A 17786-nucleotide genomic window follows, 5' to 3' on the forward strand; every position below is an offset into this window, starting at 1 on the left:
AGTCCAAACTTTTTCCCATCACCCCAACCCTGCGCCACCCCCAGCCTTGTTGAGTAACTTCAGGATACTGAGCACCCCAGGGCCGGAAATCACAATTTCAAAAAGATTAAAATAAGTCGAAGAATCAGAAGATGGAATTTGTTTAGGCCTAATTTGAAAAAATCTCGTCTGCTGGTTAACAGCAGCTGTTAATGTATTTCAAAATACGTACATAGACCGAACTCCTAAAGAAATTGGAAAAAGTTTTTTTTAAATTTTCTATGTGGTGTTGATTGACTAGTTTCCCGTTCAAGGCGTTCAAATATAATGTAATTTCACAAGGGCGAGTCAATTTTTAAACATTTGTAAAAATGTCATTCCAAATACTAAAATCGACGATTCTCTAAACAAGCCACACTTTTTTGGTTGTTTTACTTAACTCATGATTAATGTAACTATTAATAAGGTCGGGAATGAACTATTACCGCCAGCTAACAAAAAATAAATAAAGAAGCTTTGACAGTGGAGAATTTCAGCTGGGTCTATAACATGCTCTTAAAAGGTGTTCATAGGTTCATTGGCTTCAGAAACTTTTCAATACACTCTCATATAAAAGGATGGAAAGGTTTGTGTTTAGGACAAAACAAATGACAAGATTTAATTTCCAATAAAAGATTTAATCATTACAAATCAAGAACTCATTACAGATTACAAATAATAAGATCCATAGCTGTGGTGTTAAAACAGCGTGATTCACCGTGTTATAAGAAGGTACCCTCTTTATGCTAACGTTATACTATTATAATTATATATGATCAAAGTATGTATAATATCCAGAAAGTACAAACAAGAGATTAACGAGAGAAAGCGGCTATGTATCAAATAGAGGAGAGTTACGACGACAAACATTTGTTTACGAGATTATATATTGTTTATGGAAAACTAAACACCAAGTTTATGTAGGTTCAGAAGCATTTACAACATTGCGGTATCTCTTCATTGGATTCTATTATAAGCATTATTTTAATAATATTAAGACAAATATCCTAAACAGATGCACAACAATTTATAAAAGTAAATAAATCAATTCATTATAACCTCAAATAATGAACAAATCAGTTGATAAATGCATTTGATCTTTATTAAAAAGGCAGGTGAAATTTTTGAGACTGACTGAGTCATGACTTTTATTGACCTTTCCAAGCGACCGAAGAATAAATAAAGGTGATGCATTCCCTCATTCCCTGGCACAACTCCAAAACAGAAATCTACACGAAATCCGAGTAAGTATTTAACAATAATTCAAAAAGAGTTGAATAAAGTGATGTACAAGGATTAAAGATAACACCGATATCTCCACAGCTTTCAATGGTAGTACTTGTTAATACAGAAGTTATCAGTGGGAACGTGGAAAATTAGCTTCTAATTTGTAAACTCTGAAGAAAGGCGTAGAGTGAAAAAATCTAGCTACAGGAACATTCATAAATCAAGAGAAGAGATTTAAGTATTTGGTTGGAGGATGGTTTGTTTGCTTGTTTGTTGTCAGTTTGGTTGCACTGGCCCGAGGCGGAGATTGGTGTGGTGGTGTCTAAATGGCGTCAATGTCCACGTCATCAGCTCCGTCGTCGTCATGGTGCACCTTGGGCTTGGCAGCAGCAGCGGCGGCGGCGGCCTGGTCTTTCATGGGAGTCGGCAGGGCGCGGTCATCATATTTGATCTGGAAGAGACATTTGCATTGTATTACATTGGAATAACAAAACTGATTGACCTGTCATAACAGTGCCTTTATTATTTATAGTAACTAATTATAGCGAGCGCCTGGGGCTAAATAATACAGGGCTCTTTATTTATAACGAATAATAGGAGGTGGCTGATGCTCGTTGGGAACGCTTCCCCGCGCCCTCCACATGCCCTGCGTGCGCGCGCGGCGCACCGGTGCATAATTGTACACAACTCATTAATAACAAGATAAAGCAAGCGGACAGGATGCACGTTTTTTTGAGTGACCATTATGTCATTGTTCAAGACTGAGAAGAGAAACAGGCAGTGTTTCGGTAATAGTAAAAATTACAGTTCGAAGTATGCGACAAGTGTGGTTATAAAACACGCGCCAGGGTGTGCTGTTTCTGTGCGCCTATCGGGAAGCTGTTGCAATAACTAGTCTCTTAAAGGGTAATCTGTCTTTTTAGTCGACTCCCTTTCGGGCGGATTGATTATTTTTGTAAAAAAGGTTTTAACACATGATCTCGAGATTTTTCTCGCAAATAAAGCAGCTAATTGTCAATAGATGTCTCTGTCGTCATTTTGATTTATCGATAGAGCAATACTACCATCATAAGCAAAAACGCAGCTGTTTGTTTGTTAAAAATCTTAAATCTCCAAAAGTTCTTCACCGATTGCTTCGAAAATTTGACAAAACGTTGCATTCGAATATGCATGTTTTTATATACCTATATTATACACGGTGTCCGGAAACTCGTAGTACAAGCGGGAAACTGGAGAATCTACACCACATGGGGAACCCAAATAAACATAAAGTTTTTTGATTTGAGCATTTTCACAAAAAAAAAAAAAAAACAAAAAAAAATATTTTTCGGCTATTTTAGGGTTAAAGTTTTTTCTGGTGTTTAGGGTTGAACAACAGATGTTTTAACCCTGCAGAGCAGAAATATTTTATGATTACACCGGGTTAAATGAAGGGTGATTTCAAAATAATGCTTCAAATCCGAGTTTCTTCATTTGTTTGACTTTCAAATAGTTTTAATTAGTTGGGTACTTTGATCTTCAGTAATAATTTATAAGAATTTGATTAAAAAAAAAAAAAAAAAAAAAATCAACTTCAAACTCGATTTACTCGATAACGAAAGCTCAAATAAAAAAAAAAAATACTACAAAATCGACTCCAAATGTGATGTAGATTCACCAGTTTCCGGCTTGTACTACGAGTTTCCGGACACCCTGTATAGATATCACGTGAGACAGGTAAAAACATGTTTTTTTTATGAACACAGCGCCATCTGTTGGATGTAAAAGCAATACGCGCTATTCTTTCTCTATCTGCACAGACAGACTGGGGCACAGCAACGCGTGGCGGGGTACAGCTAGTAGGTTAATAAGCATGATAGTTCTCATGTATCAGAATGTGACCTTGAAAATTGCCAGCTGCCTTTTTCCTTATGACGCCGAATAGTAGTAATTTCCTGTTTTGCCCTTAGAATTTTATTAGAGTTTTTTTCAATACATAATCAAATATTCCTTCTTCTAATTTAAAACTCTCAACAAACAATAACTTGTGACTAAGGCTTGTAAAAATAAAAGTGACTTGTTCCAAAAGTGTCCATTTTTTAACCCAATAGCACCCTTGCTAGGGCTGCTAAGATTGTGATAGTGCTTTTTAGCATTTAAAGTTTTATGTTAAAACAGACTAACATCACCCACATCATCAAATAATCATATTCTCTCTTCCTCTCTGGTTTATTATCCTCAAATAACATTATAGCGCCAATTTGTGAAAAATAAATATAATCATAGGTTCATCCTCTGCAATCTCCAGTAATCTCAGAAATTTAAAAAAAATATATATATATATTTTTTTTTTAAATAGTGTGCTTTAATTTAAGTTTATAGTATATTTCTGAAAATTTGTTTTTTTTGTATGAAGATTTTTAGGACAGTGAAATGCACGGCCAAATGGAAAATTCCTGAAAATATACATACAAAATACCAAATTTTCGAAAAAAAATCATTTTGGGTTAAACAACATTTTCGATCTTCAATCAAAAGTTATGAGCCGCCACTGCCTTTGCCAGCCTCGACTCAAAGCCAAGTGCATATAATAATAGATGGCACAACTCTACAATTGAAGCCTTGCCCTGTAAAAGGATCACTGTTTTGAGATAAATGAAGAATGGTATTGGAATTGAATAATATATTTATAATCTAGTGCAAATAAAATTGGCAATTTTCATTTTCCAATTGCTGGCATTACTGACTTCATTGGATTTTAGCCACTAGTTCAGACGGAGGCCATTTTTATAATTTGAGTGGTGATTTTTGTGTAAAATCTCAACTTTTAATGTGAGTTTATACTGTATAATTATATGTAAATAATTTCATTTTTAATTTATAAAATTTTGTATTTATTATAAAGGTGAACTTGGCATTTTAAAGTAGTAATTTATAGTTTATAAATAAATATTCAGTTTTCTTAAATACATTAATGACATACAGTGAAGGTTTTCCAAGGGACCTTAAACACGAGAACTTCAAAAGTTGGTTTTACTGAACATGATTTAAAAAATGAAAAACATGGACAAGTGCTCATCTGTCATCGTTGCTTACACATACCTTTTTCAGTAAGCTTAAATTGAATGTATAATAAAACAACATGATATTGAAAGACATATATTTTTCAACACTGACAAAGTGATATAAATATATAGGTGTTTTGTATTTTATATAGGTATATTTTATCCAGGCTAATAATAAAAATAATGTGCTTAAAAATAATATGTTATCCTTTGTGCTATGCATAAAAACCTTGTGTCGTAAACATCAGTTTATCATTAAAAGTAATATAAGTATATATTTACAACCGGCTTCGACAGAAAATAAATCTGTTTTTGGAAACGGAACTGGTGTCGATCGAACGAGCTGCTTATGTTGGGCTATTTTGTGTGCACGTATTTCAACCAGTAAGTCCTCCAGCCTTATGGGATCATAACTAAGAGTTTTACTAGTGTGGTCCATTACAATTTGGACACCGAATTCATTTACCGGTTGCAAAATAAAATAATTTAAGGCAAATTTAAAACATTTTTCTCGTAAAAGTGTCTATGCTCTGGACTTAAGTATTGAAACATTTCTCTTAAGTCTTTAATTTTTTCAGGTTTTAGGGAAAGGCATTCTGAATATGCGTGGGGTAGGTCATGCGGAATGTTGAGTCCTGTCCTAGAACTGCTAACCTTGCTGACTGAAACCAGCTTGCATGTATTCCACTCTTTAAGAATACTGTGGCACGCTCTGACTCTGATGCAGTTTGGATCATCTCTTCTCAACTTCAACCACAATGCATTGGTGAATTTTAACTTGGGAAGTTTTGTGATTAGTTTTTCAACCACACCGAAATCGTAAAAATCTTCCCTCTGCATTAGATGAACTTCAAAGGGATTGGAAGGACGAGCTTGGGTTATAGTTTTAGCTAACTGCACGGGCACTATAGGGGCCTTAAATTTGAGCTTTCGATCGATCAGTGCAAAGTCACGGTCGCATGGCAAAAAAGAATGCCCTGAAACGAGAAACTTTTGTTCTACAACAGTGAAGTATTTTTCGTTCAGGAGATATAGCAGTAAAGGCACCATTTTCCAGTTGTCATTTTGGCCGACACAATGGTCAGACCAAAGAATAAGTGTCCTCTCTTGGTTCTCTTGTAGGGGTTTGTAAATTCCTTTCACATATTGTAGAATACAAGATGCTAAGTCGGTGGATCTTCGTTTGGCGATAGATTCATGCCACAGAAACATTTTTGTACGATTTGTTGCAGGATTGTGCACTGCAAAATTATAGCATGAAAGCCGTCGCTGATAAAATACCGTTGAATGTGTTAGAATTGGTAAAAATATTACCTGTTGAAGGTCTACACACAAAACAACGATATTAGGGTCAGCCTGGCTAAATTTTGTGTCTCCTTTTAGAACTTCGTAAGCTGTTCCTGCCCTTCTGTGGTGTAACTCGCTTTCCAAGTCAAGTTCGTCCCGTTCATTTTCTCGTGCTGCAACTTTCTTGATATATAAACAATCGCACACAAAACATCCATCAGATCTAGGCTGACCAAACTTCAAGTTAAAATGTTTATTAAAAATATTTCGATAAAGCCACTTTTCAACCATATCATTTGGATATTTTTCATTGAAAAGACGAAACATGAGTGACAAATTAAGCGATGGGTGCAAATAATTCCTCTCCTCACCAATTTTAACCTTGCTGTAATGGTTTTCATAAAATGGAAAACTGTTAATATGCTTTCGAATCATAGCTTTGTTAGATTTAGCTGGAATGGATTGCGACCCATTATGCTGTGTTCCTGTGGCATCCAAGGGCACTTTAAAATCATCTTTCATCACTGTATGCAAATTTTTGATACTTTTGTCAGTCACAGCATACAGATCACAAAATGATTTTTTACAAACGTCTTTCAATGTTCCATCAATGCTCAAGGTGTACTTAAACGTGCATGTTCTAGGAGGCGATTCGAGAGCAGAAGCAGCATTATTTACAGTTCTTTCTTTAACTGGTACCATCGTCACACAAGAGTGCAAATACGCAGACTGCTGTTTACTGTTGAGCTTCAAAAAGTCAGCTTGTAAGAAGGTTTTCATTGTTGGTGTCAATAGGGCACAGCCAACAAGACCACATTTGCACATTTTCACCTGTAAGTAATAAAGCACATAATAATTACCTACTTGGAAGATACTCTCAGTATCGCCCTGGTGTAAGATCACCATTGAAGTGGCTATAGCCGTGTTTGATGACCAGATCTGAAGAGCCAGGTACTTCCCCACCTTCCTCTTTCCCCCCTCACTACCTTCAGCTTCACAAAATACCCCAATCGGGGATGCCAAAGATTCACTGGCTTCAGATGGAAAAAAATTAAATTGTGCCAAAATAAATCATTTGATTCATATGAATCTGACAGGTCGCACAGCGAATCCATCAGAATTTTCCCTAGATTAGGTTTTGTTTTTAAAAAACATCCCAAAAGGTTTTTTACTCATGGATTTGATTTATTGCACATCATTATATCGTATTGAAAAATTAGTGCGGTCAAAAGATTGGATGACCAACCAAACTAGGCACACGCTTCTCCATATCATGGTGGTGGAACATAATGAACTTACTTTGAATATCTACCTGAATATGTATTAGCTCAGCACAGTATCTCTGTGTCATCTTTCGGGATGCTGTGTGGAGGGTCTTTTTAGGAGAGGAAGGATGGGAAGTTCTGGGCAGAAAAACACAAAGCACCCCTGATAACGTCACCAAACGTAGCAAACCACTTTGGATGATTTATGGCGGAGGTGTTGATTACCCAATAAATGGTTCCTGGGGCGACGGTACTCATACCCGCTTCCAAATTAAATATGGATAGGGTGGCTGCCCGAACTTGACTTGTTCAACCATTTTTTTTTTTTCTTGAAATTCATCGAAAATTGGTTTTTCAAATCCCGTGAATTTGGAGTTAACGAGGTTCTAGTGTATAAGCAAAAAATATATAAAGCAAACAACACAAGGAAATGAAAAATATTTTCAATCACAACTGTCAAAACACATAGGGGCAACTGCTGTACCTGTGGACAAAATCCCGATTTTTCAATAAAACAATATTTTTAATTTTTTAGGTGTAATATTTTAATTAGATTATTTTTTTATTTGGAAATGAAATAGTTAAGACACAATAATTAATAATAATAATTTATTTTAACCACTTCAGTGTCGAGTTATTAACATTTATAAAAAAACGGCATATTTGTCCATAGGTACAACTACCCAATGTACCTATGGACACACATCATTGTACCTGTGGACGCGTTTGTACTTGTGGACAGTAATAATATAAATAAACAAAAAATAAAGAAATATAAGAAAGAAACCGTCTTAACTTAACAAGTAATAATAATAACATTTTAATGGTGTGCATTCCGTTAAATAGTCTTATTTATTAGCATCACACGCAGCTCTGTATAACTCTTCCGAATCAATACTATCCTGATCTCCATCAGTATTTTCAGATATGTAGTGTAAAGAATCTCTGGCATATGAAAGAATTCTCGTCATCTGAATCTGAATAATTCTCTTGTGTGCACTTAGAGTGAAACACACTTAGGACGGGTTGTTTCGGAGTATTTGAACAATTCATCAAATTTCAACGTTCATTTTCAAGTTCTGTGAAAGATTTTTTCTGTTTTTCTGTTTTTTTCAGTTTTGTCAAGCAACTAGCCTATAATGATATACTAACAGAACTTGAATTGGACTTTCACAGATCCCAGAAATGAACGTTGAAATTTGATGAATTGTTCAAATACTCCGAAACAACCCGTCCTTAGGACGGGTTCTGACGGGTTCGGACAAGTTCTGTGAAAGATTTTTTCAAGTTCTGTTTTAATTTCAGTTTTGTCAAGCAATTAGCCTACAATGATATAACAGAACTTGAATAGAATTTTCACAGAACCCGAAAATGAACGTTGAAATTTGATGAATTGTTCAAATTCTCCGAAACAACCCGTCCTTAGAGTGGTAATAACCTTGGCATAAGTTACGTGTCAGGATGTTAATTTTGTTTTCATATTGTCTACAAACTGTGCATATAACAAGCGTAACATCGCTTATTATTTTAATCTTGCTGGTGCTGGGCTTGTCTAAATCAATTAATGTTTTATCTTTGATGCTGGGACCTTTTGAACCCTTTAAGCTTTATTTTTTCCTCCCCTTACATTATTAGCCTTTATTTTGTTGTGATTTCTTTTTAAAGATGCGTTCATTATCTCATTTTTTTCGGGGGTGTCTGTCAGTATTCTAGTCCTACAAGGTTTTCTTCCTCGTTTTTCTGTCTTCCTGGGTGGTGCTTTAGGGAATGTACATACACGCACTATATAACTATAAATGCACTTGAAATAGAAACAAAATAAATTCTTAAACTTTAAAAGATATATTGATTGTACCTGTGGACAGTCCACAGGTACAATCATCGTGTTGTCCACAGGTACAATTTTGACATTATAAGCTAAAATTGTTATAATGGCTAAGATAATCTACTAAGAAGGTTTAAATATCGTCAATGGATATATGATATGTTATTTCTCAAGTAAAACTAAATACATATCGAAATTTGTGATTCGGGTATTAGGAAAAACCGTTTCAATATGGTAATTAACTAACTTTTTATTAAAAAAATATTGTAGTTTGCTGCGCTTTCCAAGTTGGGACAGAAGAGAAATGGCCGTTAGTCAGTGTTGCCATATAACAAAATTACTACATGTTAATATTTTTTTTGTAATTTTAGGTTGTACAGTTTGTGAAATATGCATAGTGTCCATAGGTAAAACCGTCCACAGGTACAGCAGTTGCCCCTACTTTTGATTCTTCTTTGCCAAAAGGCTGGACTCACCGGATTTGGTCTGATGACACACGGTTTGCCCGAAATTAATCTTTCCCAGCTTCCTTTATGGTGCTAAATTATACCACGCTGTCCAGTTAACATATATATTCATAACAATATGAATAAACTATCAACGGTTATTAAATATGGTTCTCCCTATAGCGGCATAAACAATACTGACTTACTTTCTAACCAATCATAAAGGTGGAGTAAAATTTAGCATTTTACTGTTGTGGTGCTTTTTTTTAATGTGACTATTGACATTATTATTATAATTTTGTGTACAAGAGAACAGCGTTAGATTTATAAAGTAAATTGTACTGAAAGTCCCGGCAAGAACTAACACTGAAGAAATCATCAACAACCATCATATCAACAAAACGATACTCCTTTACAGAAATACAAAACACAAGAAATGATAACAAATACGCATTTTAGAAACAATAGATCTCCAGGACAAAAACATATTCAACAACAAATTACGAATACAACATTTGGAATTAAATGAAATCCCACTCTTATTCAAAATCACAATAAAATAATAACATTTAAAAAGCTGGATACAAAACAAGGAGATCTGAAAAAGAAAACATACTAACACCAAATACAGACTGAAACAGAAACAACACTAAAAACACTACACAATATAGTCCACGGGACATGAAAAACCAAATTTCTAATTAACGAATTCCCAAGTAATTCTAAATTTAAAAAATAAAAACCTTCAAATTCAGATACAGTAAAATCGTAATAATACTATTTATTTTTGAGTAAATCGGATTTTCGTAGCCCATTACCGTCGCAGAAAATCCGATATATATCTGCGTAAATGGAAATTTCGCATACGGCCCTTTAAAATCAGATATTCAAACTAAATTCGTAAAAATATGATATTTCCATTTAAAACAAAAGGTTCACAGCAGATTACCGTCGCCGCCGGCCATTAATATTGAAAACAAAAGGTTCACAGCCGATTATCGTCGCGGCCGGCCATTTTAATTAGATATTCATCATATATATCACGTGAAAATGAATCTTGTAATTTTTTAGTATGCAAATCTTAATCTTAAGGGTCGGCCTTTTTTCTTAAAATTTCGAATTATGGATTATTATTATAATTAGATAATTCAAAATTGGTTTCCAAAGACCTGTGGATTTCGAATTAACAAGGTTCTAGTGGTAACTGAAATCAGGATAATGATAATAACTATATTCTCCAAATAAGTATTCGAGTGTCTTACCTCCAGATCATCCTCCTGGTCTTCGTTGCCGCTGTCGGCTTCCTCCTCTTCTTCGGCCTCGCGCAGCCAGCGCAGCAGTGGCTCCGCCACCTTCCTCATGTCGGCCGCCAGCTCCTTGGACACATAGCGCCCTTTCACCTTGTCGGCCCACTCCAGTAGGGTGCCCTCTTCCAGGACGTCCAGATCGTACAGCAACTGCAACAACACAAACAACACACATTAAATCAATAAAAACCCTTGTAAATAAGATATTTTCATAACCAATTTTAAAGATGAAGTTCAAAACATCAAGTTTTTCTTGTATGACACCACTCCTGCCCCTCTGCCTGGAGCCAGATTGACTATGGCACCCTCAATAACGGGATAATAAATTGGGAACTATTATCAAGTGCTCAGTAAGGGAAAGGAATGTTTAGGAAGCTTTTTCATTTTCTTTTTTATGTTAAATAATATTATTAATAAATTTACAAGAAATAGTTTATTTTTAAACAAGAAAATAAAATTAAATTAAAAAATTAAAAATTGGGAAGCATATTAAGATGAAGTTAATAATTTAGAGAAAAGTATTTCAAGAAACGCTTCTACTTATCATGATAGTATTCACAAGGACATAAACTACACTGAGCCCACCATGTATTCCGTAAAAATAAACTGAATGGTTGGTTCTCACCAATGACTGAAAATACTCACCATAAACGACAATCCTAGAGATAGAGAGTACATTCTGCTTGGAGGGTTGGTCGAAATTTTGAGGCAAGGTTCCTATTTTGTTTGATGTGGCGACGCTCAACTATATGAAAATGTGATAATTCAGACCTTCAAGATGACGGCAGTCTTAGGCAGCAGCGTGTCCTTGTGCAGAGCGATGACCTGCTCCAGGCCACCCAGCAGGCTGCGCTGCGCTTTGGTGTCCTGATGTGTGAAGCGCAACAACAGCAGGCGGTGCTTCTTCACCTCGGCCGCAATGGACTGCGAGAACAGCAGCTCCGCCAGCACCAAGGGCGCCTTGGACTTGATGTCCAGTCTGCAGGCAAATGGAAAAGGGCTCATTTCAGCAGTAACATTAATACTAAGCAGTAAACTGATGATGATCAATTCACATAATTCATAACAATCTCAAGAAAAATTACTAATCAAAGAATCCTCAAATCAATGACTCCAATGGAAAAATGGAAAGAACTCAGTTTAACAAACCAAGAAAAGTGAAATAAAGCTTGGACAAGAAAAGAAAAAAGGTCTGATTGTCTCATCCGGAGTGAAATTTGTTATTGTGTAATACGGACTTTGCAAACCCTGAAATGAACCCTGAAAATTTTCCATGCAAACCTCTTTTTTACCTCATGGTTGTTCAATAAAAACTAGGAAATAGTGTGAAAATTAGCAACAAAGAGTCGTAATATGGTGGGAATTTGATTCAAATTGAAGTAGGTTTTCATCAAAAGACACAAAAGTTTTTAAGGAATCCCAGAGAAAGCTTTTACATAAGTCTTTGACGATTGTCCTCTTCCTTCTCACATGTCCTGTGTGGAGGAATAAAAAACACAAAGATACTAGAACGACACCACATACGAACTCTCTCTAGGACTAATATAACAAGTGTTACCTTTCAGCCTCAGCAAGGATCTCCTTCTGCACGGGCCCGCTCTCTAGCTGGTGCGCATCGCGGCGCGCCTTGATCATCTCATAGAGCAGGTCCATGCGCTGCTTCTCGCTCTTCTCATTGTCATCAGTCAGAGTCATGTTCTTAGCACCCTCAGTCAGATCCTGTAGCCGAGCGCGAACTGCCTCCTCAGAAACGTCCACCGTCCACGTACCATCATCCACGTCCGCCACCTTGTCCTGGGAACTCTGCAATATAGCATATACAATATCATTAGAAAAAGGTCTCAATTGGAGTACGTATATTCAGCGAAGACAGTCAACGCAGAGAAGTAAATGAATAAGGTAGCAAAGATATTATAGAATCATTTAACCCATTGCATCAACACAGACTATCTTTGTCGGATCCGGTTAACAAAATGTAGACATACTACCGTGTCTTCCTTGAGACACTGTTTTTAGTTACCGCGGCAGCATAGTAGTGACCTAAATGTCTTTATAGCTCTTTGATAAATTTATCCATTTTTCAAAGGCAAAATAATTCAGTTATTAACTGGTCAATAGTCGGCAAGAACCCAGTGCATTATGTATGTATAAGAAACTGGTTACGAGATAAGTAAAATGTACATGGAAAATTGACAAAACTAGAATATACCAGATAACAAATTACCAATACGAAAGGGAACCAAGGTGATAATCAAAAGCAAATTCGCCATTCGCATTTGCTGCAAAATCAATAAATAAAAGGCTTAAAAGAGATAACTTTCAAGCGGGTATCAATTCTTATGTTTGGGAAAGGGTTGCTGTACTCAGTCCACGGTGGCAAGTAATGGCTTGGTTGAACAGTTGATTGGAAAAGTGCAGAAAGTAGAGAGGAGTGTACCTGAGACTTGAGCTTGATTGGTATTTCGATGCTGTGGTCCTGGTCCACACCGTCGGTGGTGTCACCCTGAGAGGTCTCCCCGTTACTGGTCACGGAGCCTTTCTTGGAACGCTTGGAGCGCTTGCCCTCGCTGCCGGTGGTGGCCTGGAATAACAAACACAATGTAACTTACCGTTTTACAAAACAGATACATATGGATGGATATAAAGTGTCAGATAATCAAAGAAGATCGAAAATGTTTAGTAGAGAAACAAAGAACTTTACTATTGATAAGTCTGCAAGCAATTTAATTTCAAAGCTCTTGGATAATGGGCTAAAAATTTGTAAAAGAAGTAACTGCTACTAAATATCTAGGTGCATAAGCGTACAAAGAGCGAGTCAAGTGCAAGCAGAAGTGTGAGCAGTAAAGTAGACGGGGGTTTCTTTATATATCCAATGATTAGGGAAGATAAGATTAATATAATATGCACTTATGATCCTTTAAACCTACCATAAATTTGTGTTCATTTTTTTATTATTTTATTGTTATCTAAAGCTTTAACCCCTCAAGCCTCGGAAGTATATTACTAACCGCAAACATCATATTCCATTAGAGCCTTTCACAGTCAGACAGATCTTTCCAGGTCTTCCATACACTAATTAAGTATTATTTTTTTTTTTCTATAATGCGGAGAAATAATTATAATTCTCGGTCTGTCTTAAATATTTACACTTGATTCCATGGATAAAATCCTAAAAATTGAGTATGATTACAAATTGGCGGGATTTTTTCAATGAAAGTGAAAAAGTGACAGTTTTCTTACAAATTCCTTGTCGGAATGTCTTCTCTAAATATGTATTGAATTCTTCCAAAATTATGGAAGTTTCGAGTCAAAACGTTTCGGTAAGTTTCTTGGTCAACGTTTTCATGTTTGATATTAAAATTTTATTATTTAGAAATATCAATGTTTATTTCAAATACAAACATCTGAAAGATATTTTTTATATAGTTTCCAAAATGGTATTTTTTTTTTTACAACAACTTTAAAAATAGTAAATATATAGCACATTTAAAATACCTCCGAAGCATTCGGAAATTCCATAAGAAATTTCACTGTTGTTGGGACTTGTAGGGTTAAAACTTTATTTTATTTTCTGTATACACTAAGCCATGTAAACTGTAAATTAAAGTTGAAACCCATAAGGGCGTTTATAACTAATAAATAAAAAATTAGAATGAATGCTGACCTGTCCAGACACGGGGGCGTTGGGCGGATTCTTCAGGATGAAGGTGTTCAGCTTGTGGTTGAAGTCCAGAGCACCGTGGAAACCACAGGCCTTGCAGCCCTGGGAGATGTTCCCCTTCTTGGCGCTGACCAGCAGCTCAGTCTCTGGGTTGTCACACTCGGGGCATAGCACAAACTTGCGGATGAATCTGAAATTTACAACAAATTTTTATTATTTTCACATAATTCAAAATTTCCTCAGCAGACTTTTAAAAGCCCTAAACCTCATACATAGTAGTGTGACAGAATCAAATCCAGAATTTCGTGACCGTCATTTTAATCGGGGCCAAAATCACTAATAAGAGAAAGCTTTTCTTCGAAGAATTTCGCTATATAGAAAAGATTAGACATTATTTTAGCAGTTAAGCTTCATGTACGGGACCAAGTTAGTGAAGCCTGCACAAATACTGCAAATTCAATAGGGCACCGGCACACATTGACACCTTGATCTGAGAGTTTTTGCAGGGGCAGTAGGAAAACATTAAATTAAACAAGTATTACTTTCCCGAGTACTCGATGAGAAGTGACTGTTTGTACCAGTTACTTCTCTATTTATTGTACAAAATTATACATTAAATTTCACACATGTTCAATGAGAGTAATTAGCGATCACCCTTATCTCTTCACTGTGTTGAACAAAACAAAACATTAGTTTTTAAATGTATGGTGGTGCTGAAAATCCATTAATATTAACTATATAGCAGTTGCACATTAAGGATGTGGGATAAGCATTGAGGCATGGAATAATATTATAGTATCATATTTATTTTGACACAGATATCTTAATGGTTTTATCAAAAATATTAAGGACATCATAAAAACTTGAGATCTTGTTATCTCATAATGACTTTGGCTCTGTATGTCCGATATACTACATATACATATACATATTTGTGTATATTAACCTTTTCTCTGCGGGAGACGCACGCCTGCGACGCACTGTACATGCCCTGTACGCGGGTGGCACATCTGTGCGACGCAAAGTTTCTTCGGCGTTATGGGTATGAAACATGCTTGAGCACGGTAAAACTTATACTCTTAAAAAATCTCACATCTTTACACTACTGACATCTTACGATATTTATCCATAATACGTATCCTTATCATCGATACAAAGATTTGAAGGGATCTTCCAACTCAGAGCGAAAAATGAATCAGTTTGAATTCTTCCCGCGTCTTTACACACGTTATTGCGCAGGCGCATTTTATAAGATTCTCAAACAGAGACGCTCGCCGTGTAGATTACATTGTTTTATCGAATTATTGTTTGCTTTTTCGTGGATATGAACTATTTTAATTACAGTGTACATTAAATCTGATTTATCATATTTTAAAATAAGTTCAGTTACATACATTCATTCAAACTATTGAAGAAATATAAAATTTCGTCAGTGTTAGATTATTTTCAAATAAAGATACGTGGTTAAAACTTTTTTATAGTGAAAAATCAAGTGTAAAGTTGTACAAGTTTGACTTTTTATCAATTCTTGAAAGTATTTTTATTGCCAAAATACAAAATGTCGGGTCGTGGTCTTAATGACGAAGAAATATTTGGTGCTACTTTAGAAATAGATTCAGATTTTGAAATTAGTGACAGTGACGTCGATAATAATTGCGAAGCTGCTGAAATACATGAAAGCCATGATTCTGCCGTTATGCGTTGAGAACTGTTTCAAAATCACGATAAAAAAATATATTGAGTGATACATATTTACGGTGACATAATAACAGAAAAATTATTTCATTATTTTTGTAAATTTAAGTGTAGTTATTTTTTATTATATGAACCTTTTTAAGTGTGTCAATATTTCATGTATCCAGTCAAACGCGACATCGCACCCATAAATCAACCACTTACATCGCACCACAGTTGAAGAGCTCTACTCCGGCATGTTTATAATCATGTGTATCGTTAACCTTGAAATAAACATGGCCGCCCGGGCATACCATATCAGTTACATTATGAATATATACTTCGAATTTTTATCAAGCCCCATTGATGTTCGGATTGTTTATTTATACTTGAAAAGATAATTCAAGACATAAGCGACGTATTTTTTAAAACAAATTTTAAAATCCATGCGTGATTATTGTTTAAAGTCATAAATTAGATTGATAATAAATAGCCCCGCGTGTGAACGAAGTGATACAAATTAATGACGCATAGAAAAGGTTAAGCCCCATGGGCCTTATGCAGATATTGGAAGACAGTAATTTTCCTCTTATTTTGAATGTCAAAGGTGCAAAATCTTATCAAGAAGTATACAAAATTCTGTTTAAGGATTAGGAAAATATGGTGGGTGCGGTTTTTCAAAATCTCATGTAGAGTGACCTTCCTCCAGTTTTGAAGGTCAAGTGTGCAAAATTTCATCAATCTCAGACTAAAACTGAAGATTAATACAAAAACAAAGCCCCCCTCCCGGGACAGTCTTCTTTATACATGATGTTAAGGGACGTACTTGACTTACTTTAACCAGTGATTCCTGACATTATTTGGAGGGAAAAATGTAAATGAAATTTACTTATTCGTTGATCTTCAAACGCAATATCTATCAAGTGTCAGGTGTTCAATAATATAGGTCATTTTAGTTGAAATATCGATGTACACAAAAGACTCCAAGATAAATACAAAAAAAAGACTTGCATTGCAATTTGATAATTATGTACATGTGTTGGGACCTTTACAAAGAGATCGATATATACATAATATTCATATAATAACATCGGACAATTTCTCCTTTTCTGCCATTGAAATGAGGCGGGCGCAGAAGGTAGAAATACCCTTCCCGACGTTAAGCATCAATCGACCGAAAGGGTAGAAATACCCTTCCCGATTAAAGTGTGTTAAAATGCATGCAATTGGCCTATTCCTGTGATACTAAGACATAGTAGTTGGTAGGTTAGGTTAGGTTAAATATATGAATGTCTTACCCGTCCAGAAGATCTTGCAGCTTGGTAGCATCGTGGCTTCCGTTGACAATGAATCTCTCGTTCTTCACATCGAACTGTGTCTGGGCGCCGAGCTCACATCCAAAGTACTTTGTAGGATCTGAAAGGGTTGAAACAACAATATTATTACTGTGAGCTGATCACAAAAACACCATACCACATAATAGATAACACGGAGGGATAAGAACAGGTTAGTAGAAAACTCGTAAGAAATAATCGTACTGCGTATACCGGCCGTAATACAGCAGTATTAGTGGCTGACAGATTTACGGCCCCCAGGATTAGGGACGTATTACTACAGTATTAAGACGGAGTTCGCGGAACTTTATTAAAAAAACTTGTTGATTTGACAAATATCGATTGGTCGCCCAATGAAAATGTAAAAATTCAGTAATACCCATTGGCAGCACTATCAGAGGAATATTTTAAATACAAATATCGATTTACCAAAGAAAATACAGAAAGCATAAACAAATTAGCCAAATTTCGAAGAAGCAATTCAAAGCAGACCGAGTCAATGACATCGCAAATATCATCTGAAGAAACGTGAAGTTAGCAATTGACGCGAAACGCAAAAATGACCATGTTTTTGAGGATTGGAACAGTGGTGCCAGTCCAAAAAAATCTTGCATGGATATTATTACTATGAGTAAATACTTTGACCTGAGCAGCATACGGCCCTTCTCACCGTATAGCTATACCAGAGCTGCAGGGGC

General features: G+C 35.6%; 1 protein-coding gene across 1 annotated transcript in view; it reads right to left on the reverse strand.

Annotated features, from left to right (window-relative positions):
• Positions 1-635: 635 nt before the first annotated feature.
• The window catches only part of eIF5 (eukaryotic translation initiation factor 5), a 59602-nt gene continuing 42451 nt past the window's right edge, over positions 636-17786 (reverse strand). Inside the window, exons 6-12 of the mRNA XM_089642767.1 lie at positions 17053-17170; positions 14084-14270; positions 12857-13000; positions 11978-12222; positions 11191-11398; positions 10375-10569; positions 636-1696 (exon numbers count right to left, since the gene is read on the reverse strand). Coding sequence (XP_089498893.1) covers positions 1568-1696; positions 10375-10569; positions 11191-11398; positions 11978-12222; positions 12857-13000; positions 14084-14270; positions 17053-17170 — 1226 coding nt within the window. The 3' untranslated portion in view covers positions 636-1567. The remainder of the gene's footprint in view (positions 1697-10374; positions 10570-11190; positions 11399-11977; positions 12223-12856; positions 13001-14083; positions 14271-17052; positions 17171-17786) is intronic.

This window comes from Hesperophylax consimilis, chromosome 18 (assembly GCF_061612785.1).
Source record: "Hesperophylax consimilis isolate HC1 chromosome 18, BYU_Hcon_1.0, whole genome shotgun sequence".
NCBI classification, from domain to species: Eukaryota; Metazoa; Arthropoda; class Insecta; order Trichoptera; family Limnephilidae; genus Hesperophylax; species Hesperophylax consimilis.